The sequence below is a fragment of the Chlamydotis macqueenii genome, chromosome 3, assembly GCF_036417535.1.
Source record: "Chlamydotis macqueenii isolate bChlMac1 chromosome 3, bChlMac1.mat, whole genome shotgun sequence".
Lineage (NCBI taxonomy): Eukaryota > Metazoa > Chordata > Aves > Otidiformes > Otididae > Chlamydotis > Chlamydotis macqueenii.
The window spans coordinates 127,471,669-127,499,117 of record NC_141558.1 but is presented as its reverse complement, the minus strand read 5'-3'; the positions used below and the strand labels follow the sequence as shown (position 1 = coordinate 127,499,117).

General features: G+C 52.6%; 1 protein-coding gene and 2 pseudogenes across 1 annotated transcript; 1 reads left to right on the top strand and 2 right to left on the bottom strand.

Annotated features, from left to right (window-relative positions):
• Positions 1-397: 397 nt before the first annotated feature.
• On the top strand, positions 398-2,964 carry LOC147601523 (fibrinogen-like protein 1-like protein pseudogene; annotated as a pseudogene).
• Positions 2,965-6,334: 3,370 nt separating this feature from the next.
• Positions 6,335-8,184, bottom strand: LOC147601522 (fibrinogen-like protein 1-like protein pseudogene; annotated as a pseudogene).
• Positions 8,185-24,865: 16,681 nt separating this feature from the next.
• LOC147601521 (ubiquitin carboxyl-terminal hydrolase 42-like) lies at positions 24,866-26,844 on the bottom strand. The gene is made up of 6 exons (XM_086743220.1): positions 26,703-26,844; positions 26,146-26,256; positions 25,968-26,070; positions 25,752-25,819; positions 25,520-25,590; positions 24,866-24,952 (listed from the first exon to the last, which is right to left on the bottom strand). The coding sequence occupies exons 1-6, from the start codon at positions 26,842-26,844 to the stop codon at positions 24,866-24,868; spliced, it is 582 nt and encodes a 193-aa protein (XP_086599346.1).
• Positions 26,845-27,449: the final 605 nt, after the last annotated feature.

Here is a 27,449-nt window from a genome sequence, read left to right as displayed (position 1 = left end):
CTCTACAAATGCCTCTGTGAGACCTGCCACTCCACAGCTCTGTGCTCCTGAGGGCATCCCTCTCTGAACACCGTGGGTGAGTACGGGGCTGGGAAGCGGGCGCTCCTTGCTAGCAACGGGAGGAGCACAGGTGGGGCAGCCCAGCCGTAGGGAGAGGCTCTGTGCACTGGTCTTTGCGCACTGTGGAGGGTAGTGGCACTCCACCCAAAATTATCTCATGCGTGACTTTTCAGGAGCTAATCAAGGGGAAAAGGCAAGGTTCTCTATCCCTAGGGCAAAAGAGTTGAAGCCTTTTGGCAAGCTTTCCAGCTTCCATGGACCAGTCTGATGCTGCTCAGCATGCTTGGTGCACTCCTGCATCTCACATGGTCGTGTTACACTGTGCAATGCTGGAGCCATGGGATTTCCCGTCTCTCGGGAGGGAGGGTCACATTTCATCTTTTCTCCATCTTTTCCCTTTCTAGCAGCCCAGTGCCTCCTACTCCTTGCTTGCATGCTGGTCTTGGCTGCCCCAGGCCACTCCATGCGTGTACAAACCCTAAACATCTTCAAGAAATCTCCCTCCAACACTTCGGCAAGTGCTCTGAAGAAAACCAGTATGTAGCATCCCATGGGCATCGCAGTACTCTCACCAACCCCCTTCAGTTCCTCGGTCTGGGTCAGCCCTGGCTAGTGAGCAGCCCCAGCCCATGCTCTGGGCCAGTGGAGGCTTGGTAAAGCGACACTTGGGAGAGGGTGTGTCATCATGCCTCAGATCCAAAAACCACCTCCATAGTGTATACAGGCAGGCACGCTGGGGAGAGGCAACATCAACCCCAGTCTTTGCTCAGCTGTGGAGAGGAGCTCTGCCCACCTGTCAGGATGACCTTACCGCAGTGGGAGGTCCTGCAGCAAGCAAGCTGAAGGCATGGGGAGACCACACCTGCCAGCACAGGGGGGACCCAGTGCTGCGCACTCATGTGCAGCCAACTCCGGGTGGGGAAGGGCCCTACGCTGTCCCTAGCCCTGGCCCCGCTCCAGGACTGAGGATGGTGGATGTGAGGAGGTGTACCTCATGCAGATTGCAGTGCTGCACTTGTGCATGCATGTGCGTGTGTGTGTGTGCGCACGCACTGTGCAGACTGGTAAGGGTATCTGTGTGCTTGAAGGGGTCATTTTTCACCCATTCCCTCAGTCACAGGCAGAGGCAAGGTCCTCTTCACCTTCCTCCTCAGCGTGACCCGGTTTTAGCGACACAATCCCTTTTCAGGAGACCCAGAACAGCCCACTAGTGTCCTTAGTCTCCTGGTCTGATACCAGCAGAGCCCAGTGGATCTGGTGCCTTTCACTGAGGCTGCCTCCTGTTAGGTGTCCCATATGGAAATGGAACAGAGGGCTGAGGCCAACCTACTCTCACCTCCAGCCAAGCACACTCACCTCTCTGGGCTGGGACAGCTGATTATCCCCCAGGTACTCTGGCCAGATGTCCCTCTTCCCTGCCACAGGGTGAAACATGGTCTTGTCCTGTTGCACAGACTTTTGTTATATCACCTTCTCTCCCACTGCAGGTTTGCCCAAGGACTGCAGTGAGGTCCTTGCTGCCAGCCCCAGTGGCGTCTACGTCATCCAGCCCACAGGCCTGCACCCCATCGTGGTGTACTGCGAGATGAACACAACAGACGGGGGCTGGACGGTCATCCAGAGGAACCGGCAGAGCACGGAGATCACCTGGGCTGAGTCCTGGAGCACCTACAAGTATGGCTTTGGGAACGTGCACACTGATTTCTGGCTGGGCACTGAGTACATCCATCAGATCTCCAGGCAGAAAGTCTACCAGGTCAGGTTTGTCATCTGGGATGCCGCAAACAATACAAAGTTTGCAGACTACAACCTCTTCAGTGTGGAAGATGAGTCCCACGGGTACCGGCTGAGGCTGGGAACGTACTCGGGGACAGCGGAGGATGCCATGGACTCAGACAATCCCAGGAACATTCACAACAACATGAAGTTCTCCACAAAAGATTGGGATCAGGACACTTATAGAGGGAACTGCGCTTCCCGCTCTGGGGGCGGGTGGTGGTACTCGGCATGTTATTCCGTACAGCTGAACGTCAAGGGGGCCATAAAGTGGGGCAGCCTGTGCAACGGGAACTGCAAAGCTTCTGCCATCCTCATCAAACCAGCTCCCTACCATTAGTACTCTTTCCTCTCCTGTCTGCACCAGGCACACGGCCAGACCAGTGTCCTGCTGGGACCCATTTTGCTGGCTGGGGGACTGGGGGTGAATCGAGTTGTTCCTGTATATGAAGACCTGTTTTCTTTTCCTCTTCTCCTGAAAAGTAGCAAAGCTCCCTGCTTTGTCTCTAGCCTTTCACCTGTGGTGGGTTTTTAGGGATCATTAGTAGAACAAGTCTTTATACAAACACAGCAGTTTCCAAACATTTTCCATCTGGAGAGAAAACTGCACAGAAACCTAAAACCCTCCTGATCCAGCAAGGTCTTATTCTCTTCTTGCTTTGCTTTTAGCCTGCAGAATAAAATTGTTTTCAGAATCTGCACAGACATGCACAAATTCACAGAGGTGAGGGGTGGAATGTCCTGGTTTTATTCAGTGAGGGGAGCTACGGTGGCAGCTTCTGTAAGAAGCTTCTAGAAGTTGTTTCCCCTTTATCCAGTGGACTCAGCGGGGCCCAGGGCAGACCCGCTGCTGGCCAAGGCCGAGCCGATTGGTAGCAGAATGTTCCCTGATAACGCCTCTGCGATAACAGATTTAAGAAGGGGAAAACAGAAAAAAAAGAGTAGAGAAGATGGGATGTGAATGAGATTCTGAGAGGCGTCTGCCAGCCTGTTGAGAAGAATTTCTTGTGAGAGGAACGGCTGCAGACGCTAAGGTCAGTGCAGAAGGAGGGGGAGCAGTAATGCAGCTCCTGGCCAGAATTCCCCTGCAGCCTGTGGTGATGAACATGGTGGAGCCGGCTGTGCCCCTGCAGCCCGGGGAGGCCCATGGAGGAGCAGAGGTCCCCCTGCAGCCCGGGGAGGACCCCATGCCGGAGCAGGCAGGTGCCTGAAGGAGGCTGTGGCCCATGGAGGCCCCACTGGGGCAGCCGTTCTGGAGAGACTGCACCCTGTGGAAGAGATGACCCACGCCGGAGCAGTTTCACGGAGGACTGTGGCCCATGGGAGAGACCCCACGAAGGAGCAGGGGAGGAATGTGAGGAGTTCTTCCCCCGACCATGAAGCAGCGGCGTGAAACAACGTGTGATGGACTGACCGCAACCCCCATTCCCTCTTCCCCCTCTGTGCCATTCGGGGGGGGGGGAGGTGGCAGAGATAATGTTAAGCCCGGGGAGGGGGGGTGGGGGGAGGTTATCTTGTTCTCTGTCTCATTCTCCTGCTTTGGTTTGAGAAATAAATGACTATTTTTCCCCAAGTCGAGTCTGTTTTGCCCATAACGGTAACTTTAAGGATCTCTCCCTGACCTTATCTCAAACCTCAAGCCTTTTTTCTTATATCATCTCCCCCGGTCTCTCGGAGGGTGGGGGGAGTGAGAGAGAGACTGCGTAGCTTGGTCCAGAGCAGGGCTAACCTACAACAATCCTGCAGAATAAAATTGTTTTCAGAATCTTCACAGACATGCCTAAATATCCTTCATTTGCTTGGGAACTTCTTGTAACTGCTGCCAGTTTCTTGCCAGGAGCAGACCTGAGGCTCCTGTGCAGTAAGAAAAGACTTTCAAAGGGAAAATTTTTCATTAGGCTTAAATGAGGAATTAAAGACAAAACTTTCACTTAAAGAAGATAGTTGTGTTTCAAGGTGAGCATCTTTCAAAAAGGGAATGCAGTACCACATGGCCAAGAGCAAGCACTGAGGGTAGGAGGCAGGCATCAGCCCAGTTCAGCCCTATCAGCCATGACCTGGAGCCAACCACCCTGCCGTGTTAACCTTGTGAATGCTGGCCCAGGCCGTGGAAGGTAACTGGTAGAGTGGACAGGGAAGAAAGGGACAACAGCACTGCAAAGCCACACAGCACTGCATGACAGGGACATCTGGGGCAGGTTTAAAAGCTGAGGCAGCCTGACATGGCCGGGATCCCAGAATTTTAAGAGGCCTGGATCAGCTTGGGTCTGTAGAGGCTTGCTCCAGTGTGGTGATATCTGTATGTGCTGCATAGCTCAAACTGGGAAGCCTTTCTTAACAAGCAGCACCCTCATACATTCATCTCCCCATGCATCAGGGCTGCAGGCCCACAGAGGCCTCCAGGGCAGTTAGGGCTGCCGGCGCAACCCTGCTATAGCTCTGCAGGGTGCCCTGGGACCTCAGCTGTAGATCTTGGCCTGAGAGTCCCAAGTTGTTCAGGATTCACAGCCACAAGCCTTCCTCAAGCTCATGTTTTCTTACAAAAAAAAAAAAAGAGGAGAGGAACCGTGGCTTCTTTTGAATCCTAAGTTGAAACTTGCCTCCATTGCAAAGGAGATCCATAGCCACATTCCCCCTGTGCAGCAGAGTACTATGGGACTGACTGACCCACATCTCTCACACCCTCATGGAGCCCACCACCCTCTCCACACCTCAATCCGTGGTTTCTTCCCTTTCCCCAACCACCCAGTAATGGACAGGGGCAAACTATGGGCAAGGATTTTGCAAAACGCTGGGCTTTGCTGGCCCTGTTGGCTAATCGTAATCTTCCAGCCGCAGTTCAGTGCCCAGTGGCTGAAACAAGCCATTGGAAGCAATATTGCATCCAGAGACCTAAGAATTAAACCACAGACAGAATTAAGTACAACAGCTGTGCTCAGCTGTAACAAACAACCGTACTGAAGGGAGAAAAGCTCACGGTACAGGCTAGTGCTGTGGAACATTGAAATATTTCAGGAAAAAAAAAAAAAAAGTAAAAGCAGCACAGAACCGCTGCATGCTATGCTTCCACACTGGAAGGGAGGGATGCCATCCAGAGGGACCCTGACAGGCTGCAGAGGTGGGCCCGTGCCAACCTCATGAAGTTCAACCAGGCCAAGTGCAAGGTCCTGCACCTGGGTCATGGCAATCCCAGGCACAAATACAGGCTGAGCAGAGAATGGATTGAGAGCAGCCCTGAGGAGAAGGACTTGGGAGTGCTGGTGGACGAGAAGCTCAACATGAGCAGTCAATGTGCTCTTGTGGCCCAGAAGGCCAACCGCATCCTGGGCTGCATCAAGAGAAGCATGGCCAGCAGGTCTAGGGAGGTGATTCTCCCCCTCTACTCTGCCCTGGTGAGACCCTACCTGGAGTACTGTGTCCAGTTCTGGAGCCCCCAACACAAGAAGGACGTGGACCAGTTGGAGAAGGTCCAGAGGAGGGCCACAAAGATGATAAAAGGGCTGGAGCACCTCTCTTATGAGGACAGGCTGAGAGAGTTGGGGCTGGTCAGCCTGGAGAAGAGGAGGCTCCGGGGAGACCTGATAGCGGTCTTCCAGCACCTCAAGGGGGCCTACAAGAAAGACAGGGAAAGGCTGTTTAGTAGGGCCTGTTGCGATAGGACAAGGAGAAATGGTTTTAAAACAGAGGGGGGTAGATTTAGATTAGATATTAGGAAAAAATTTTTTACAATGAGGGTTATAGAACACTGGAACAGGTTTCCCAGAGAGGTGGTGGAGGCTCCATCCCTGGAAAAGTTCAAGGCCAGGTTGGAGCAACCTGATCTAGTTGTGGATGTCCCTGTTCCTTGCAGGGGGGTTGGACTAGATGACCTTTGAAGGTCCCTTCCAACCCTAACCATTCTATGATTCTATGATTCTATGCCAGCTCTGCACCAGCTCAGCCAGGGAGCAGAATCAGCTGGCTGAGCAAACCATCTTGAAACCAGAAGCCACCATGTCAGCCCTGTGAGAGGTGAGCTCTGCACATGCCAGGGAGATGGGGCATCCTTTAAGCAGGCGTGTCTCCTTGCCTAGGAGAGGATCTGCATCATACACCTACTTTCCCCTAGATCCACCACCTCAACCTCAACTGCTCCCGCGCGTGTGTGCAGTGTCACGACGGCTGGTAGACATGAGGCAGCAAAGTTTGGCTCCAGGGTTTATTGCAGATGATTTCTCCCACCATGGGTAGCAGAGCTGTGGGGCGTATGGGGCCCGGGGAGGGAGCAGGGCCTGAGCAAAGCAGGGACACACCAATCGCACAGGGAAGGAACTTGCACTGTCTCCCCTCCCCAGGACAGGAGCGGGAGCGCCCACCCCAAACCAGTGCCTGTGTCCCAGTGCCAGGCACCACCGCAGCACTGAGTGAAGTCACCCGCGTTCTGGGGGCTCTGGGCGATCGCTCCTGAGCCCCAGAGCTGCTGTCGTTCAGCTGGTGACGGTGCGGGAGCCGCAGGCAGTGCAGGACATGCAGCAGGGCTGGCACAGGGCTGTTGGCAGGCACGGGAACAGGGCACTGAGCTGGGGACGGCAGCACTCCCACAAACTGCCAGGAGGCTGGGCACTGTGGCACGGTCAGCACACATCTGTGGGTTTGACCAGGATGAGGGAGGACGTGCAGTCGCCATTATCACAGAATCCTGGCCAAACGATGTGTTTTTTGGCATTGAGCAGGACATTCTGGCACCGGTCATACCACCAGCCCCCGTAGCTGTTGGCGCAGTTCCCGCTGTACTGGTCCTGGTCCCTGTCGGTCGTGCTGAACTTCATGTTGTCATGTATGCCCCCCTTCTTGGGGTGATAGCTGGTCAGATAGTCATCCCCATCACCAGAAAACCTGCCCAGCCTCAGCGGGTACCCGCTATCCTCGCTCTCCACCCTGAAGATGTCGTACTCGGCGTAATGGGTGACGTTGGCCTTGTTCCGCACGATGAAGCGGATTTTGTAGGTGCCCTGCTGCGTCAGCAGGTGCAGATACTCGGTGCCCAGCCAGTGATCGCCCTGCACATTCCCGAAGCCATACTTGTATGTAGTCCAGGATTGCTTCCACGTGATCTCAGTGTCATGAGAGTTCCTCTGGACAACAGTCCAGCCCTTGCCTTCGGTGTCCATGTCGCACCACACCACGCGGGGGGGTGACCTTGCTGGCTGGATGACATACACCCCGCTGGGGCTGGTCTTCTGCCCCTGCCCTTGTGGGAGGGGGAGAGAATGAGAAGGGTGGAAGTGAGGAAACTCATGGGTTGAGATGAAAACAGTTTAATAATTAAAAGGAAACAAACCACCACCACCACTTGTGAGGAAAAGAGTAAAAAAATAACAAATAGAGAACAATAAACCCCCAGAAAGACAAGTGATAAAACTGAAAACAATTGCAAATTATCAATTAAAACAACTGAGATGGGAGTGAGGTGCAGGGAAGCAGGTGGGAGGTGTCAGGTGGTGGGGGGCAGGCATCACCCCAGGGTCTGCAGGCAGAGGGGGTTATGGGGGTCAGGGTGGAATATAGGGAGGCAGAACAGGGGTGGAGGGGGGAGTGAGGGCATGAGACAGGAGGGCAGGGGTTGTTGGGGGGGGGGGGGGGGCGGAGAAATACCAAAAAACCTCAAAGAGCTAAGGGGAGGGACCAAGGGAGCCAGACAGAGAGAGAATGATACAGACAAAAGTGGGCTATGGCACAGAAAGGGAAGAAATTAAAACAAAGGGACAGGGACCTGGAATAACTTAATCTAATGTAAGAAAGAAAAGGTGTATGTAGGATACAGGGCAGAGAGAGAGGAACTGAAAAATCAGGGACATGGACCTGGACATAGAGAGATGGGGGGTGGGAACTGTGAAAGGCTAAAAGGCAGATGAGGAGAAATTTTGAAAATTGTGATAGGAAGACAGACCGATAAATGGAAAAAAAATGGGCAGCAGAGAGAAAAATAAAGCAAAGAGGTAGCAGGAGAGAGGGAGAGGTATAGGGAAGTAAAAAAAACCTACAGCAGTGAGAGAAAGAGAGGGAGAGGCAGGGAGGGATGAGGATGCAGAAGAGGGATGAAACAACGCTGCTGGTCCAGGACCCATTGCTTCTCCTGCTCTCAGATCTGCTGCGAGAATTTGACGGTTTGGATGAGTTTTTCTCTCTCTCTCTCTCACCCCACCCTCCCTTCCTCCTCTGTACCTCTGGTCACTTCACTGTCATCCACTTAAGAGAACAGACTGGCGTCTTACACTCTTACAGTAGGAGGCTTTGAGGACACACAGCCTCACGCGCACACACGTGCCTGTCCTGCGCTTTCGGTTGCATACAGACCCTGCGGTGCATGTTGCCAGTCTGGCCTGCCGCCGGCTACGAAGAGGAATTCTTCCTCACCTGGAGAGGGAGGCTCCCTCTGGGCTGCAGCAGGAGGCAGATACCAGTCAGACGGCATTTGTTTTTTTCTTCCTTACCTTTCACCAGCCTCTCCAGCTTCCCGCTGCAGCAGCTCCTGTCCACAGCCAGTAAGTCCTCCCATGGCTCGCACTGGCCCCTCCACGGCCACCCGGGGCAGGGCAGCACCAGCCCCTCCAGCAGCACCCACCCCTTTACAGGGAGGGGCCGCCTCCATCACCCTCACTGCCCGCACCTGGGGCTCCTCCAGCCCCAGCCCACAGCTGGAGCCCGGCAGGAACTGGGGGCCATCGCCTGACCCCCACACTGCATCACCTCCTCCCATGGGCTCTTCACAGCCCCTGGCCCCGGGCACAGGGAGCAGAAACGCAGCCGGAAAGTCAAAGGACACGGCGAGTGTTTATTCAGCCCCAGAAGTGAGGTGCAGCCAACGCTCCCCCAGCCCCTGGAATGCCTCGGCAGCCGTTTCCAGAGCTATGTTCGTCTCGCATGGTCGGTTGACTGGCTCCTGTTGGGCTGGGCTGCTAGGCAGAGGTGGAGGCTGCCAAAAATGAGGAGCAGGGCACAGGACATCAGAAGAAAGGAGAAAAGTGGCAGCCAGCTGGACAGGGGGGCATTGTGAGAATGCATGAGGCAAGGAACGGGATGGCAAGAGAAAGACACAGACAAGAAGAAGGACAGATGCACAGTGAGAAAAAAAAGGCAGCAGGACAGAGACAGATAAAGAAGCAGCAAGGACAGAGGAGGAGAGGCAGAAAGAGCGAGTGGGAGCAGGACAGAAAAAAAATAAGAATAGGAAGCAAGATGGAGATGAACTAAAACCAGGGATGGGCAGCACAACAGGAGAGGAACTGAAAAACAACAGTGGCAAGGAGCAGGACAGAGGGATGCTGTAAGAAACAATGGCACGGGCAGCAGGACAGAGAGAGAATTTAAAAGGAAGAGAGAGCACGAGAGAAACAGAGTGAGGGGTGAGGAGAGGACAGACAAAAGGATACAGCAACAGTGGGAAAGAGGATCAGGGAGCAGGACACTGGGACAGAATGAGAGAAAGAGGGGCAGCAAGCAGGACAGAGCAGTAGAGAGGGACAGAGAGACAAAGAGGGAGACAAGGACAGAGGGAGATAAATAATGACTGGGGAGGGGAGAGAAAGACACGGGCAAGGAGCAGCAGAGAAGAATGGAGGGAGAGAGGGATGGCGAGCAGGACAGAGGGTTATAAAGATAGAAATAAGACGAGGGAGGAGGACTAAGAAGCAGAGACAGAAAGGTACAGGGAAAAGGACATTGAGATTAAGGAAGAAATAAGGTTAGGGAGCAGTACAAAAGGACAGAAAAAGGAGAGGAAGAAGGAAGAATAAAGATGGGGACAGGGAATGTGGCATATGGAGAGAAAAAGTAGGACAGAGAACAGGGGAGAGGGACTGCGTGATAACAGAGAGAGATGCAGATTGGGACAAAGAGACGGAGAATGCAGAAAACAGAAATGGGCAGAGGGACATGCTTCAGACAACCTGTCACTCCTAATGTCACTTCCATGGACCCAGAAATGGGACATGGCACAAGACAGAGGAATGGGGGAAGTGAAAAAAAAGAAAATAAAGGCACAGGAAACTTTTTTAAAAGATAGAAAAGAGAGAAAGGAGAGAGCAGAATAGTGATGGGGAATGGGATACAGATGGGGAGCAGACAGAGTAAGAGAAGATGAGAGACAGGACACTGGACAGAAAGTGAGAGGGAAAAGGGATGGAAAGCAGGATATAAGAATGGAAGAAAATTGGGAAAAAAAACGACAGTACTTATTACACAGTGTGGCTAATTAAAATGTAAACAGTCTATCATCTTGAACAGAACTGCTTACCAGAGTGGCTTAGCCTGTGTCTCATCTAAGCTACCGTCTTTCTTGACAGGGTACACAGGACTATAAAACCCACGATAAAACACGCTTACAGGACTAAGCTAAATGGATTATGTGCACAAGATTTGATATTACTTAGTCTTAATCCTATCTGTACAGTCAACACTTTTATGTCTGAATTTCATTGCTACAAATTCCACATTTATCCATGCTCCTCCATTAAAACAAGGGGAAAACAAAAAAAAGCATTATGTCAGTGATCTCAGTGTTATAGGGCTGTTTGAAGATGCTGTGAACATAATGAGAGACTTCTCTTTTGCAGGTTCTTTGGAAATCCTACATTGACTTTGAAATTGAGCAAAAGGAGTATGAGAAAACAAGAAACCTTTACCGCAGATTACTCCAGCGGACGCAGCATGTTAAGGTGTGTATGGGTACCCAGAACACAGAATTGATCTTGAACCTGGTCCAGGGTGGACAGAAAGCCGTGACTACCTTGGTTGTGTGGCTTTTTCAAATCGACAGTGAACCACGTTTAGTACTGCGCCTGTGCCGTGAAAGGGGGAAAGACATTTCTACATTGTGTATAAGAGGTTTATCTTTTATGCAAGTATTATTACATGGACCTCTTCCTGCTGTGCTTCTTGGGTATTGTACGCTACTTTCATTGGTCATGAACAAGAGAAAGAGTTTTTATTATTACTGACCTCAGGTATTTTTGGTTTGAAGGAAAAACAAGAAAACATCATACACGAGGTAATCCCATTTTAATAGTCTCTCACGGTCCAATATTTGAGAGGAAAAAGAATGGGCAAAGTGCAGCAGTATGCAGACATTACCAACAGAAGTGGCATTAGTACGCTTCTCGGTATTGCTTTCTGGTATTCCATGGTGAAAAACATCAACCCAAAGATTTCTTATCCATAAGTTCTTGGGGGCTAGGGGGAGAAGGAACCTGATGCTCTTAGTGAGTTGCCTGAGAATCACAGCTTACAGCTACTCAATGTCTTCTGGTCTCACGGGATGAGGCAGAGGTATAATCGATTTCTTCTCCGTATCTCTGGAAAGAGCTTTTCTCATATCTGTGGCAAAAGAAAAAAAAAAAAAAGCTATTGTAATAAGACAGTCATTGTGCAAAGCCATATTTTCTCTTACAATAAGACCATTTTTAATCAAGAAGATTTCATAGAATATCTCAGGTTGGAAGGGACCCATAAAGAACATCGAGTCCAACTGCCTGCTCCTTGCAGGACTACCTAAAACTAAACCATATGACTAAGAACATTGTCCAGACACTCCTTCAACTCTAACGGGCGTGGTGTCGTGACCACTTCCCTGGGAACCCCGTTCCAGTGACTGACCACTCTCTCAGTCTTTTCCTAATGTCCAATGTGAATTTCCCCCGATGCAGCTTTATTCCATTTCCTGGTGTCCTATCGCTGGTCACCAGAGAGATGGAGATCAGCCCTTCCCTCCCCGCTGCCCGCCTTGAGGGAGTTGTAGGCTGCAGTGAGGTCACCCCTCAGCCTTCTCTTCTCCAAGTTGAACAAAGCAAGTGACCTCAGCTGCTCCCTGTAAGTCTTGCCCTCGAGATCTTTTACAATCTTGGTCGCCTTCCTCTGGACGCACTCTGATAGTCTGATGACCTTAATGTTCAGTGGCTACATTATCAATTGGAATATAACACTGCATGAAACTCAACCAAATGGAAAGGAAATGCTAGGCTAAAGGGACAAAAATGTGACTTAAGGTGTCTGCAGCAACAGTAGATGTCTGTCCGCAGCCCCTGCGTATCAAATGAACAGTGCAAGAACAGAAAAGATACACAGCATGGTCGTGTAACTGAGGGGAGAATACTTTAAGGAAAGATCTAGAAAGAGGAAGCAGCTGGTACTTCAGTTTTGATGACAGAATTAACGTTAATATACTTAAATTTCCATGTTCCTTCGCTTTTAAGCTGAAAAGGCCAACCAATTCTCTGCCACTGTTGACCACTGACACTTTTAAATTTGTAGTCAGACATTTGAGTAAAACAAACTTTCAAGTCGCTGCTATGGGAAGAAACGAGGAAAGCACTGTAATTCCTTCCCCAAGTAACATCAGCAAAAAGCCCAGCCACTGGGTGTGGGCCCCTCAGAAAGAAAAATTAGATTAAAAACTGCATTTTAATTTTCATCTTACCTACAGGATAAGTGTCTTTGTACTTACTAACTTATTCTTGTTTTGTAGTTTATTTTGCCACAGATGCTACAAAATGTGTAAATTGCGAGGTTAAGTTTTGCAACTGATGTAATCTTCAGTATGAAAAGCTATCTAAAGGAGTATGCAAAATCCCCTTCATCAACAACTATCTGAACTTGCTTCACATAAAAAAAAAAAGGAAAAAGAAAAAAAAAATCATACAAGCAAGCCCAGGAAACCTTGACATGAGACTCTTTCCATTCAGCTTGAGGCAGAACAAGTACTTACCATAAGCATCTTCATCTGGCTCTCCACTGCTAGCAGGGTAGTACTCTAATACCGTACGGTACACGCTGTAGCCTAGTTGCTTATACATTTTTACTGCAACCTGATTTGATACTCTCACAAAAAGATCCACGAAAAATCCACCCTTTCTTTGAAAAAAATGAAAAACAAGAAAGCACAGTAAGGAATAGTACATTAACGTATTTCTGAATAATAGCCCCTAACTCGTGATCAGACCAAGACAGGTCTGATCACGTGGTGCACTAATCAAACATCTTTCACGCTGCAATAACAACAGGCGCACTCCTTTACCGAGGAACAAATCCTGTATAGGCACAAATCCCATTTTATTTTTGTCACATGACCATTCTTCTACACTAGCCAGTAGGTTCAGAATTACGAACAGGAAGAACAGGACAAGCTAAACACCCACATAAGCCTCATATCTGTAAGAAATTATTTAAAAAAAAAAATCTCAATTTTAGCATAAGAATTTTTTTATATGTACATATATATATACACATATATATATTGCCAGGCTCATCCGGAGGGCTTTAAACTGGTGTTGCTGGGGAAGAGGGAGCACAGTCCAGCCCACTGCTGTCAGCATGGCGCCAGTGCCAGCACCGAGGGTCCAGAAGCTGAGGAAGGATCACAGAAAAGTGCAAATAAACCTAAACTGTGATCCAATAGCACCCCTGTCACTCCAGCCAGCAAGTCGGCTTTGTCGGGGGCCCAGCTGAAGTGTCTCTATACCAATGCACGCAGCATGGGGAATAAACAGGAAGAGCTGGAGATGCTTGCACACGAGCAGGGCTACGACCTCATTGGCATCACGGAGACGTGGTGGGATGACACATACGACTGGAGCGTCAACATGGAGGGGTATAGGCTTTTTAGAAAGGACAGGAAGGGGAGACGAGGAGGGGGTGTCGCTCTCTACGTCAGCAACCGGCTGGAGTGTGTGGAGCTCCGCCTGGGGATGGAGGAGGAGCTGACAGAGAGCTTATGGGTCAAGATTAGAGGATGGGGACGGACAGGGGACGTCACGGTAGGGGTCTGTTCCAGGCCGCCTGGCCAGGAGGATAGAGCGGACGAAGTGCTCTATAGGCAGATAGGAGCAGCCTCACGGTCACAGGCCCTGGTCCTCATGGGGGACTTCAACCACCCTGACATCTGTTGGAGAGACAACACGGCAGGGCACAGGCAGTCCAGGAGGTTCCTGGAATGCGTGGATGACAACTTCCTCCTGCAGGCGATAGAGGAGCCGACAAGGAGGGGTGCCATGCTCGAACTTGTACTCACCAACAGGGAGGGGCTGGTGGGGGATGTTAAAGTAAAGGACAGCCTTGGCTGCAGCCACCATGACATGGTGGAGTTCAAGATCCACGGGGCAGCAAGGAAAATACACGGCAAGCTCTCTGCCCTAGACTTCAGGAAGGCGGACTTCGGCCTCTTCAGGGACCTGATGGGCCAAGTGCCATGGGAGGCGGCCCTGGAGGGAAGAGGGGCCCAGGAAAGTTGGTCCATATTCAAGGAGCACCTCCTCCAAGCTCAGCAGAGGTGCATCCCGATGAAAAACAAGTCGGGCAAAAAGGCCAGGAGGCCGGTGTGGATGAGCAAGGAGCTCCTGGACCAACTGAAAGTAAAAAAGGAAGCCTATAGAGGGTGGAAGCGGGGACAGGTAGCCTGGGAGGACTACAAAGAGGCTGCGCGAGTGGCCAGGGATAAGGTAAGGAAGGCCAATGCCCTGGCAGAACTGAATCTGGCCAGGGGTATAAAATGTAACAGGAAGAGCTTTTATAGGTACGTAGGGGACAAAAGAAAGTCCAGGGTAAATGTAGGCCCCCTCCAGAAGGGAACTGGTGTCCTGGTTACCCAGGACATGGAGAAGGCTGAGGTTCTCAATGTCTTTTTTGCCTCAGTCTTCACCAACAAGAGTTCCTGTCCCACCGCCCAAGCTGTAGAAGGTGCAAGCAGGGACTGCGAGGATGAAGAACCGCCCATTGTACTCGAAGAGCAGGTTCGGGATCATCTGAGGAACCTAAAGGTGCACAAGTCCATGGGTCCTGATGAGATCCATCCGCGGGTCCTGAGGGAACTGGCGGATGAAGTTGCCAAGCCACTGGCCATCATATTTGAGAAGTCGTGGCGGTCTGGTGAGGTCCCCGATGACTGGAAGAGAGGGAACATAACCCCAATTTTTAAAAAGGGGAATAAGGAAGACCCAGGTAACTACAGGCCAGTCAGCCTCACCTCTGTGCCTGGCAAGGTCATGGAGCAGATTCTCCTGGAAACCATGCTAAGGCACATGGAGAGCCAGGAGGTGGTTGGTGACAGCCAACATGGCTTCACCAAGGGCAGATCGTGCCTGACCAATTTGGTGGCCTTCTATGACGGGGTGACGGCATCGGTGGACAAGGGACGAGCAACTGACATCATCTACCTGGACTCGTGCAAAGCTTATGACACTGTCCCGCACGACATCCTTCTCTCTAAACTAGAGAGACATGGGTCTGATGGACGGACCACTCGGTGGGTAAGGAGTTGGCTGGATGGCCACACTCAGAGAGTGGTGGTCAACGGCTCAATGTCCATGTGGAGACCGGTCACGACTGGCGTCCCTCAGGGGTCTGTGCTGGGCCCGGCCCTGTTCAACATCTTTGTCAGCGACATGGACAGTGGGATAGAGTGCACCCTCAGCAAGTTTGCCGACAACACCAAGTTGTGTGGTGCTGTCGACACGCTGGAAGGGAGGGATGCCACCCAGAGGGACCTTGACAGGCTGGAGAGGTGGGCCCGTGCCAACCTCATGAAGTTCAACCAGGCCAAGTGCAAGGTCCTGCACCTGGGTCACGGCAATCCCAGGCACAAATACAGGCTGGGTGGGGAATGGATTGAGAGCAGCCCTGAGGAGAAGGACTTGGGAGTGCTGGTGGATGAGAAGCTTAACATGAGCAGGCAATGCGCCCTTGCGGCCCAGAAGGCCAACCGCATCCTGGGCTGCATCAAGAGAAGTGTGGCCAGCAGGTCTAGGGAGGTGATTCTCCCCCTCTACTCTGCCCTGGTGAGACCCTACCTGGAGTACTGTGTCCAGTTCTGGAGCCCCCAACATAAGAAGGACATGGACCAGTTGGAGAAGGTCGGAAGGAGGGCCACGAAGATGATAAAAGAGCTGGAGCACCTCTCTTATGAGGACAGGCTGAGAGAGTTGGGGCTGTTCAGCCTGCAGAAGAGGAGGCTCCGGGGAGACCTGATCGCGGTCTTCCAGTACCTCAAGGGGGCCTACAAGAAAGATGGGGAAAGGCTGTTTAGTAGGGCCTGTTGCGATAGGACAAGGGGTAATGGTTTTAAAATAGAGGGGGGTAGATTTAGATTAGAAATTAGGAAAAAATTTTTTACGATGCGAGTTATAGAACACTGGAACAGGTTGCCCAGAAAGGTGGTGGAGGCCCCATCTCTGGAAGCGTTCAAGGCCAGGCTGGATGAGGCTCTGAGCAACCTGATCTGGTTGGGGATGTCCCTGCTCCTTGCAGGGGGGTTGGACTAGATGACCTTTGAAGGTCCCTTCCAACCCTAACCATTCTATGATTCTATAAAATCCACATTTTAGATTGCATCGGCTTAAGGAGCACCTCCTTCAAAGTGCATAGGTGGGGCAGTGGAATCAGCCACAAAATTCAGTTGCCTAACAGGAGACAGTCCTTCTCCTCACAAGGCAGATTTTTCAGAAAATCATACTATTTTCTGATTTTACCAACTACAGTGCTGTTGCCCTATTAGCATGAGGTGGGGACATTTCCCTGTGGGTTCATTTGACGCTAAATTAAAGTTTGTGCGGGTACACGTAACCACACACGAGATGAAAACTAAGCTCAGATTCTCTCTGCCGTACAAAATTGCTCCAAGCTTGTGCCTGAGGGAATTGCACAAAGCCCACGATTACTGAACACCTATGTTGGAGACCCTGTGGGAAACAGTGCTGATGCTTAGTGAAGCTCTTTTCCTGCCAAGAAAAGGATCTTTTATATAGTATCTCTATTGGAATTCAGGCTACTTCCGACTCATCCTAGCAAGGCAGCTTTCAGAGAAACCCTGAGATTTTAAACCACCAAGCAACATTCATAATTCTTGTTCTCCAGCTATGGGGAATTTCAGCAAATCAGAACACTACTCAACGCAAAATTCTGGGTCTGTTTCATGCAAATCAAATATCTATGCCACAGACATGCATCTGTAGAAAGATCACTTTAAAAGACAAATGTAAAGATAAGCATAGTACTCACTTTTCTGAAATTTCTTCCAGTAGTTCCATCAATTTAGCAGCCAAACCCAGCCGTCGAAATTCTGGTGCAACAGAGAGAGCAGTAACGTGTCTGTGCCATTCTTCCCTAGCCACAGAGCCTTCCGCTTTACCCATGACTGTGAACATACAGAGCATCAGCGCGGTAGCGCCTCTGGAATGATGCACCACCCACAGCTGTACATCTTTACAAAAGAACCAAACAGCGTAGAAACAAACATTGCAATGACAGTGGTAAAGGCTCAGAGAGGGATCTCTATGTTATTGCTCCGATTCAGCAACCATTAAAAATGTCATTTTGCTCAAGTATTACAGTGGTCTCTTGACCAGTGTAAAAAAAAAACAAACAAAACAAAACAAAACTTTTTTTGCAAATTCATTGTTTGAGGAATGACTTCCAAATCCGAGTTTTGAGCAAGTCTCATGAGTCTTTCCCTGAGCTGAATTCAAGACCTGACTAAAGTAACGGAGGAACGGAGGGCTAGAGGCCCAAAGCTAATTCACCATCCCGACAACTACTGGAGACTTTTGGTGACCAAGAGAGAACAGAGCTTGGGACATTTTGCCAAGCTGGCAGCAGAAAGCTAAGGCTTGCAAACACAGTATGTTTAAGGGAGGGGGAAAAAAAAAAGAAAATAAAAAAAGAGGGACATTGTTCTGGGGGGCTTCTTTACAGTTCCTCTCCTTTCTACACAGAGCCAAACCAGTGTTAGTTCACTCGAGTATTCCATACTTCCACACGGGACTCCCATAAACATCCCAGTCACTGCTAATAAGCAACTGATGTGGTGGGTACAGAGAAACCTTCTGCACAGCAAATGCTGGAAGGAATAAACAGACCACCAGCTCTATTTGGAATAATTTCTGAGAAACACAAGTATTCCACGGCAAAGAAGCAACTGACATCCAGACCCAGAGCTCTCCCTCGCAGGCCCATGCAAAACCCCAGCCCAGCATCTGTACTCCCTGATGGCTGACAGCGCGCGAGCCCAGCGCGGGGTGCAGGGGCCCAGTTCCAGGATGGCAGAAAGGCGCACACGCGTTCACCTGCACGACCCTGGGCGGAGGTTACCGCAGTCCCTGCTGCGCTGGGCACGTCAAACCAGAAACTGCTGCTGCGAGGCCTGTGGACACCCTCAGACACGTATGAAGCGGGAAGATGCTACACAAGGCTCCTCTTCCCCGCCAGCTATTTGGAAAACGCGAAGAGCACGAAAAGCTCCCGCGCTATCCCCCCCCAAACACGCAACGCCGCGGGACGGCCGCGCCGGCCAGCCCGGCGCCGCACCGCACCGCACTCACTGTAACCCATCAGCTCCCCGCCGGGCGCCTCGGCGACGATGAAATACTCGGGCCAGTGGGCCAGGTACTGCAGGTAGAAGGGTGTCCCGTACTGCGGCGCTCGGTTAAGGAGCAAGCTGTCGCCGCGGCCCCGCGCCCCCTCCCCGGCGGCAGCGGGAAGGATACGGTCTCCGTCAGCGGGTCCAGGTTGCTGCGGGGGGGCGGAGAGCGACGCTCACCACGGGCCCGGGACCCGCCCGCCGGCCGAGGGCCGCCCCGAGCTCCCCCGGGAGAGGGGTGGAGAGGGGAGGGGGCGGCGGCGGGAAGGGGGAGCCGCCAGCGCGTTCCCCGGGGCCGGGCGGGAGCGGGGAGAGGAGAGGAGAGGCGGGCGGGCGGCGCTCACATGTTGAAGCGGAAGAGGTCGTCGCAGGTGAAGGCGCGGAGCGTCGTCATGCTGCCGCCGCTTCTCCCGCCGGCCCCGCCGCCCCGGAAGCGCTCCGCCGCACACGGCCCTTTCCGCCACGGACGGGCGGCAGCGGAAGCGGCGGGGCCGGGCTGCGCTCGGACGGCGGTTCCGGGGGACACCCCAAGCAGGGCCCGGGGGCCAGGCCCGGGACAGCCGCAGCCCCGAGGGGCTGCCAGCTGGGTTCCCTGGGCGTTATCGTCCCTTCGGAACCGGGCGGTCTCGCAGTACCGGAAAGCGGCCTCCTCTGCTCGAGCAGCCCCAGCGGGCCGCCCCTTTCCCCCGCGCCGCGCCTTATCTCTGCCCTCCCGGCAAGAGCTGGGAGAGCAGCACCGCAACTTTTTTACTGTTGTAGTCGGGCTAATCTACCGGCCCCTTTACACACAGCAGGCATTCCGTTTTCTGCAGTTACGGAAACGGCCTCCCCCACTCCAGTAACGAATCCTCACCCGGTTCGTGATGCTGCAACGCCAGCAGAAAAGGAGGAGCCACCGAGTGTAAGGCGGGCCTGGAAGGCTGAGACCCCAGGGAAGAATGACAGCCTTTGAGATGAAAAATAAAAACAACATGAAGAGTTAGATTTGATTAGCTGCTGCAGGTGGCATGCTATCATTCTGCAGGATGTACTTTTTGTCCTAATGTAGTGTTACCTGTTCTGTTTAACTTCTTTTATTTGTAAGATTTAGGGATTTACTAGCCCCAGCTTTATTTCCTTTAGTGTTTCCAGCTACTTCTCTATCTAAAGAAGAGGGAGTAATAAATAGAGACCACCACCTATAATCTTTTTCTTGCTTTTCAGTATTTAATAAGGTCAAACACCGTTCATTGGAGAAGATGGAATAGCTTATTTTTTACAAGTCATAACTGCTTCCAAATTTTTTGTATCATCTGTTTCCTGGCATTATGAGAAGTGAGAAGTGTGGGGTGGGAAAAAAAGAAAAAAAAGTACCACACAGAAAACCAGGTGGCACAGAGTCTCAAACCTGTGCCATTGCCCGGTATTGGGGAGATGGGGAAAGCCACTGAAGGCTCGACACCCCGGGTCCATCTGCATTTAACTGCTGGCCACCACCGTGCCTCTTTCCCGCTTGGCGGGCTCCAGCTTAGGGCCGGAGGAAAAGGAAGGCAAGGCACCGTCCCCCCTCTTGCCCGTGCCGCCGCCAGGCTTCTCCTGGGCCGGGGGAAGCTGCGGCAGGCTCCATGTTCCCCGGCCGTCCCGTCTGCCCGCGGCTGCTGGCCACGGGGTCCGGCGGGCAGCTTAAGGCCAGAAAATGAGCGGAAAAACAAAAGGACCGGTTTCCAGCTGACACCCACCGCCGGCGCTACGCAGTCCCATTGCCGAGCCCTCAGGGCCAACTGGCAAAGCCGGGGCAGGCCAGATGCCACGGGCTGCCCGGGCTTGTCTCACGCCAGCAAAAAAGACAGCGAGGTGACGCCGCCTCGCCCGCACCGTCATTGGGCTCTTAGAGGGGAAGCTGCAGGCGGGCTCCACATGCCGCCGGGGCCATCTGCGTTTGGTCTCGATCTGCCCTGCTTCGCGGGCTTCCAGCTTAAGGCCAGAGTGACAGGGAAAAAAAAAAAAAAGCGGGCGAGGTGCCGCCACCACCGCCCGTCCCCGTGAAGGGGACCTTGCCGGGGAGCCCGGGGGAAGCCACAGCAGGCCTTGCCCCCCCGGACTTTTCAGCGTTCGAGTGCCGATCAAGCGCTGCTGGCCACCGGTCTTCGCCCTGCCCCGTGGGGAAACACATGCCCCAGGGAAACTGGGGACGAGGTGCCACCACCTTGGCCCATGCTATGCAGTCCCTTCACCGAGCCCTCCAGACCCCGGCAAGCCGGGAGACCCTGCACCCCGCTGGCCGCCCACGTGGGGTTTACACGGGGGAAAACGGAGAACCAGCAGGCAGCAGTGCCGCCGCCTCGCCCGCTCCACATCATCAGGCTCTTGGGGGCTGGGGGAGCTGTGGACACGCTCCGCACGCCTCCTCGGCCGTCTGCCGCTGCCCCAGCCTTCCAGCGCTAGAGTGCCGGCTACTACAGCCACCGTGCTTCGCCCCTTCACTGCCTCAGCCACCTCGGTCTCGCACACCGTCTAACAGCCCTTGGTTGACACTGCCCTCCGGACGAGTCACCGCTCACCCTATAATACAGACAGATGCGTCCCCACCTCCGGGGAGCTCCGGGAGGCCCTTCTGTGCCCACCGGGGAGGCGCAACAGCGACGCCGACTTTTACCATGACGTAACTGGAGCGATGGCTGCAATGGGAAATGACTCCTGTGAGTAACAGCCTCACCCGCATGCTTGGACTTTGTGAATCCCCTGATCTTCCTGCTGGTGAGGGGAGGCCCGGGCTCTCACTGGCAGCCTGGCAACAGCTGTGCCATTGGCCACAGCAGAGCCAATCAGCAGAGCCAGAGGGTGGCCTGTCAGTTACAGCCGGCCTGGGGCCCGAGGGGCAGAGGCCCAAGCAGGCTGAGGAGAAGGCAAGGTGAGCTGGGCCAGAGGCAGCTGAGGAGGCTCTGATCAGCAGCCCAAAACAGTTACCCCCAGTGTAGCACCGGTTCAGGGCACCCCTGGTACGAGCAGCACAGACCCTTTCCCCACCGTTCCTGGCTGCTGGGTGCAGCTGAGCCACAGGCCGGGCAGGGGCCAACAGTCTCCTGCCTTGGTTGCCACTTGGCTTGAGAAACAAGCCAGAACTTTGTTGACACCACCTCAAGGGAGGTGAGGAAAAAAAACCAAACAAAACGACGTAGTAGAAAGGCGAACAGCTGTTCCCGGATACAACATCCTGCTCAAGAACTACCTTCCTAGCTCCCCTCTCTGAGATAACAACCCTCCTAGCTCCCCTCTCCAAGGTCGCGTTCCCACAGCTGTGTGCAGCTTGTAATTGCCCAGAGTGGCCCTACTCGGACCACCACTGAAATGCTTCACACAACGGACCGCAGCTCCTCCAGGAGCCTCCTGCGGCCTGGGCTCCTCTCCACGGGCTGCAGCTTCCTGCTGGAGCTGTCGATGGCCGCCTGAGGGGGGGCAGCATTGGTGGCTGGATCCTCTTCTAGGCATCCCTTTCACAGAATCGCCAGCCTTGCATCCTCCATGGCTCAGAGCAGAATTTCTGCACGCTGATGAGACCCAGTACCGATCCCTGGCTGACACCACCAGTTACTGGCCTCACGCTACGCTTGGTGCCGCTGAGCAGCACCCTCTGGGCCTGGACGTTTATCCGGTGTCAAGTCCCCCTCCCTGTCGGCTCATCCAGCCCATTTCCCTGAGGTTGACTTGAATTCCATATTTAGAATGAAGAGACTGCAAGATGGGCACAGGCAAGCACACTGCTTTCCAGATCCCAAGACATAAATCTCCCACACTGGGTATTTCCAGCAACTGCCACAAAAGCTACAGGGAAGAAAACACCTCAGAAATTACATACGCAATGCCAACAAGTGGTTTTAATTCTGGCTTTTGCTTTTCTACCTGTTGGTACCAAACGAGTGTTATTTTTGCAAGTTGATCCCAAAAGTGGAACATGGATAGTCCGTAGTGTCCACAAAGTGGCTGTGGAGATCACAGCCCTGCCGCGGGGATCTGCTGTACTCTCTCTTGCCTCAGCTGAGTTTGCTCCTGAGCAGCCCTGGGGTCAGGACCCGACTTGGAGCTGGCGTTGAAGGGCTCTGGAGCTGCATCCTCCCTTGAGGTTCAGGGACAATGGGGAGGACTTGTTGTGCAGCTCCTCCTCCTCCTGGCTGACGGCTGGTAGTCCGTGTGCTCCACGAACCGGCTGCGGAGATCATAGCCCCGCTGCAGGGATCTGCTCCACCTTCTCTGCTTCAGCTGAGTGCTCTCCTTGGCAGCCCTGGGTGCAGGAGCCCACTTCGAGCTGGCTTTGGAGGGTCCTGGTGCTATATCATCCCCTGGGGCCTGGGCACAGTGTGGAGGACTTGTTCTCCACTTCCTCTTCCTCCTGCTCACTAACGGGTTGTAGTCTCTGCACTCCACACACCGGCTGTGGAGATCATAGCCCCACTGCAGGGATGTGCCCCACTGACTCTGCATTGGCAGGGTTTGCTCCCAAGCAACACCGTCCATGGGGGCCAACCGGAAGCTGCCGTTGGACAGTCCTGGAGCTGTGTCATGCCTGCGAGCACGGAGATGGCTAGGAGGACTATTTCTCCTCCTCCCTGCTGAATGCTCGTAGTCCATGCTGACCAGCAACCTGCTGTAGAGATCCCTGCCCCATTGCGGTGATCTGCTCCAGGCCCTCTCCCTGGCCCTGTTCCTCTGGCAGCAAGAAGAAGGGCTCAAAGCATGCTCCTCTTTCTTGCCGTCTTCTTGCACAGCGTGCAGCACACGGTCCCATGGCTGGCAATGGACCAGGAGGCCATGTTGAGCCTGTGTGGCCAGGTGGGGGCATGGCCAGCCTGCAGATGCCTCCTGTGCAGCTGCCCAGCTTAGCTGGCTGGTGCTGGCTGTTGTGGAGGAGCTGCTGTCCTCTGGAGAGTCCTCCATGCCCACCGCCATGTCCTGCAAAGAGAGCAGTGAAAACATCCTGCTTTTTCCTCCTGAGAGGACCAGAACAGTGGGTGTGAGGGGACAGCTAAGGGCCTCCCAAAAGCTCTCCTGGAGGGCTGCAAAGGCAGAAGGGCCAAAGGCGCACAAACGGGATGGATCTAGGCGGGATGCTTTGAGAGGGAGCAGCGTTGCAACTGGGAAGAAAGTTGCAGTGTTGGAGGGCAACGAGAGCAATGCCAAGGACCCAGAAAGAAACTCAGTGTCCATCTGGTGCCCAGACCCACCTCCCTCAGACGTACCTTAGTCCTACCAGGCAGAGCCTGGGGTCCCACAGGTCCCGCCTGCTTGCTGCCGGCTGCCCATTGGCTGAGGAAGGAACGGGCATGTGATGGGGCCGGTGAGGGAGAAGCCCTTTCTTCAATTTTCAAATCAGAGCACCTGCAGGGAAACAATTTATCTGCATTTAGGGCCTTTCTTACAGTCTCCTCCGGGGTTCAGTCATTTTCTTGGGGTGGTTTCTATGACAAAGAGAAGACATAAGCAAGACTACAAATAAAAATTTGATTGAGGTCTTCCCACCAGGTCCGCCCCTGTCAGAGCAAGACCTCGGCACTGAGCAATGCAGGTAGTCTTTGTCTCCTATGACAGAAACACTCAGGAAGATGAGGTGAAGAAGAAGAGCAACACCACGAAAAGGAAACGTATTGTGAGCACAGTTTGACGCTTGTCATTACCTGACGTAGAACAGTAAATAGGCTTGCTGCCTGAGAACTGTGTTGATGTTGTGAAGAACCACATTCTCATCGTCCATCTTGTACCACAGCCCATTGCTGGCCTGCAAAGAAGGCATTGGTATCTGCAGGTGGCTTCCCCACAAAACCCCAGGCAGAAAAACTATAGAACCAAGAGTACGTCAAAACAAATCCAATCCAGCTGGTAAGGAGACCTTCTCCCCCAAAACCTGGGCTGCCGGTAACACTAGCATGAGAGTTTGTCTTCCCCAGGACACATTTTTCCCTTGCTAGGAAGGAAGTCGCTCTTTACCTTTGTGTAGCAGAAATAGTGTCCTACATGGCAGCTGCCACCGCTATGCACCAGGACAGCATACAAGGAGTAGAGGAGTGGTTCTCCAGCTGTCTGAGATGTGTACGGCCGAAGATCCAAGTACTCGGGATACTCCACAAACTATGGAGGGACAAAGAGGGCTCACAAATGATCCTGAAATACCAGATGAAATAGCCTTCCAAGACCAGGGGCCAGAGGAGTATAAATGCATCTTTGGGGCTCATGAACACGAGAGCTTCTGAAAGAGCCTGCTGCTTTGAGAGATCTCCTGCTCCAGGAAAAGAAGGTTGCACTCCAATTGCGTACACACCTTGCTGATCTTCCTGCCGGTGAAAGCTTCAAACCTCTTCAGACACACCGTGAGAATCTTGGGCACGCGATGGATTGTAAACCTCCTGGAGGCGGCAACCATCTTGTCACACCTTGAAACCAAGCACAGAGCCAGCTGCTGAAATGCACCCTTTCTCCGCCCCAGAAGGCCAGACAAGCTCTCACATCTTCTCACACATCCTTACGTGATTTTAAGGCTATTCAGTACCATAAGGCCATACTAAAAACCGTCCGTGTCTCATTCTCGTGCATCTAACCAATGTGAAAAGATAACTTATGCTCGATGACATGGAGCACCTTCTCGTAGGCTCTAGTATTACTATGTCGTTAGTAATCATCTTACTGGCTACATTTAAAGCAGTTTTCACCATCCAGCTGCTCGGGTTTCACAAAGTCCTCCAGAGCTGCGATGAGAGACGAGGCTGCCTGGAGGAGTGAGAAAGGAGAGCCTTGAGCTGCGGTAGGTGTTTGCGCCCTCGCCCAAACACTTACTAGGAGCAGACAAGGAGAGCCAGGTAGCTGATGCTGAGGAGACCCACTGTCAACCCACAAGCAGCGTCCAGCAGGTGGCAGAAGGAGGATATGGTGATGCACATTTTCCTCCATTCCCAGGGATTCCCAGGGCTATCAAGAGCTACCTCTCTGAGGCACCGCACGGTTCGGCTACCGATGGTGTGCAGGGTCATCAATAATGAAGACAACACAACCCATCAGCCTGGGAGTCAGACTGGGTGTTGAGGGAGGGCAAAGGGAACAAGGATGAGAGTGTGTCAAGGGTGCAGCGAGGACAATGCGTGCTTGTCCAGCTTAAAGCCAGCACCTCCAGGGAGACCACTGCCATGGCCGCACCAGAAGGACACCGTCCATTCCGCTTCCCCCCCACCAGCAAGCTCTCTTGTGTTTGCAGTATACGTTTTTTAAGACAACTGCCTTGATTCTGGAAAGCTACAGGGGCCTTGGAACGTCTTGAATCACAGTTACAAACCCTCTTACTTCTATAGCCAAAGGCATATCCAGGAAGGCCTCGTACGAGTTGGAAACCGCTTTGCAGCTCAAGCACGCGACTGGAAGGCAAAACAAAACGCTCAGCGATAGAGGAGGTCGACTGACCGTGTTGGTAGGCACTCTTCATACCTGCTATGCCAGTCACATGATCAGCTGTTTGTCACAGGCAGACAGAAGGGCACAGACAATTGCAAGGAGAGCAATAGCTGTGGGAAAGTACCTCTGGATCTCAGAAAGCCCCCAAATATTTGATGAATGATGGTAGTTGATTGAGAAGAGATGTCCAAGCTGGGAACAAATGGAAAGGCAGACAGTTATCTCCTCCAAGAGTTTTGCTTTGTCTGAAAGCACTGGGTGTAAGCTTTTCCTTGATGGGAGGACATCAAGGAGTCCAAAGGGCTCATGAACACTGAAAAGGTAACTTGCTTCTGCTTACTTGCTGCTTCCAGTCAGACAATCTCTCTGCATGGCATTGACAGTACAGTGTAAGAACTCGTGGGCGTCTTCCTGCACTCCAAACCTGAAGTGTTCTCCTATTCCTAAGAAAGAAGAAGTTAGTAGTTCTGTCCTACAAGAAGGGAAGAAAACATGTCAAAGCACCTGAAATTACTTACTTGTGAGAACACTGACGAGTGCCAAAGGCCTGATGGCACTGTCTGAGGAATGCAAGACGTTGGTAACGTGCTGTTCCATTCTGCACATCACGCAGAAGCCTTGCTGGTGACCTGAACAGGGAGGGCGGAAGTAAGCTTCTCAGGTTAGCAAAATGTCCATAGCGATGGGAAACCTAACGGAGATCATGAAGTTACAAGAAGAGTCTCCGCCCCTCTCCTCCCAGGGTGCCAATGTCCCAACAAGCCCGGGACATTTTCGTGCGTAGAAAACGTTCTGCAGAGGGATGCTAAACTGACAGAAGTTTTCTGTGCAATAAGCAAGGAGAGTATAACTTGCAGGGATAGGGACCAAGACCCAGGGCTAGGAAGAGGTGGCTCTCTGAAGATGAACACACCTAGATACGACAAGTGGCTTCTAGGCTTGAGTGTCCAAAGAACACCAAGTTGGGCGATGGCCAGAGAAGTGGCTGCTTTTCTCCTCCATCAGCTTCCAGATTGTGGGACTCCTTGGGAAGTGCCCAACAGATTTACAAGGAGATGTTCATAAAAGCACTCACACAACCGGCTGTGCTCCCGAGAGAGCAGGTAGTTGGCCAGAGGGGGTGTGTACGTCAGGCACTGCAGGACGGAGTTCAGGAAGCATGTATTGCCCAGGTTCTTGAGTCCTGCTCCAGCTCTCTGTCTTTGCTGCCAGCCCATGCAAATCTTCTCCGGAGGAAAGAGGATTCTTTGTGGAGGAGCCATTCCCTCCACAACAACTGCAGGGAAATGACATTTGAAAAGAGATGAGACGATATTGTTGCACGAAAGCATATGGTCAAAGTCGAGTTCTGTACAGGAGCACGCAGGACAACCAGCTAGAACCTCCAACCCAGAAGCATGGTTGCTCTCAGGAAATGCCCCAGAATTCACGCTAGGCTGGTCAGCACATCAGCATTCAGGGATCGGGCACCAGCTACGTCTGTTGCCTTTGGGGACTCACAAAGTCCAAGCCTGCGGGTGAGGCTGTTACTCACAGGAGTCGTTTCCCATTGCAGCCATCGCTCCTCTCAGGAACAGAGGGGAAAGCTCTGGAGGACAAAGGACATGCTGCAGAAAGAGAAGATCAGCGCCAGTCCCGTCACCTGGTTGCAAAGAAATGATTGCACCTCAGGAAAATGATTTAAAACAGCAACCCACAGAACAGCAACCACCATCAAAAGTGTTTCAGTGGTACTTGGAACTGCAGCAGAGCTACAGGCTGACAGCCCTACTGTCCCTGTCATGGGAATCCAGTTGACAGCAGTGATGAAGGCCCTTTTGAA

Coding starts and splice junctions, on each gene's coding strand:
- LOC147601521 (XM_086743220.1), bottom strand. CDS start 26,844: ATGGGCTGGCAGCAAAGACAGAGAGCTGGAGCAGGACTCAAGAACCTG. Junction 26,071..26,145: donor ACTCGTCAGTGTTCTCACAA/GTAAGTAATTTC, acceptor CTTCTTTCTTAG/GAATAGGAGAACACTTCAGG. Junction 25,820..25,967: donor TGTCTGACTGGAAGCAGCAA/GTAAGCAGAAGC, acceptor ATTTGTTCCCAG/CTTGGACATCTCTTCTCAAT.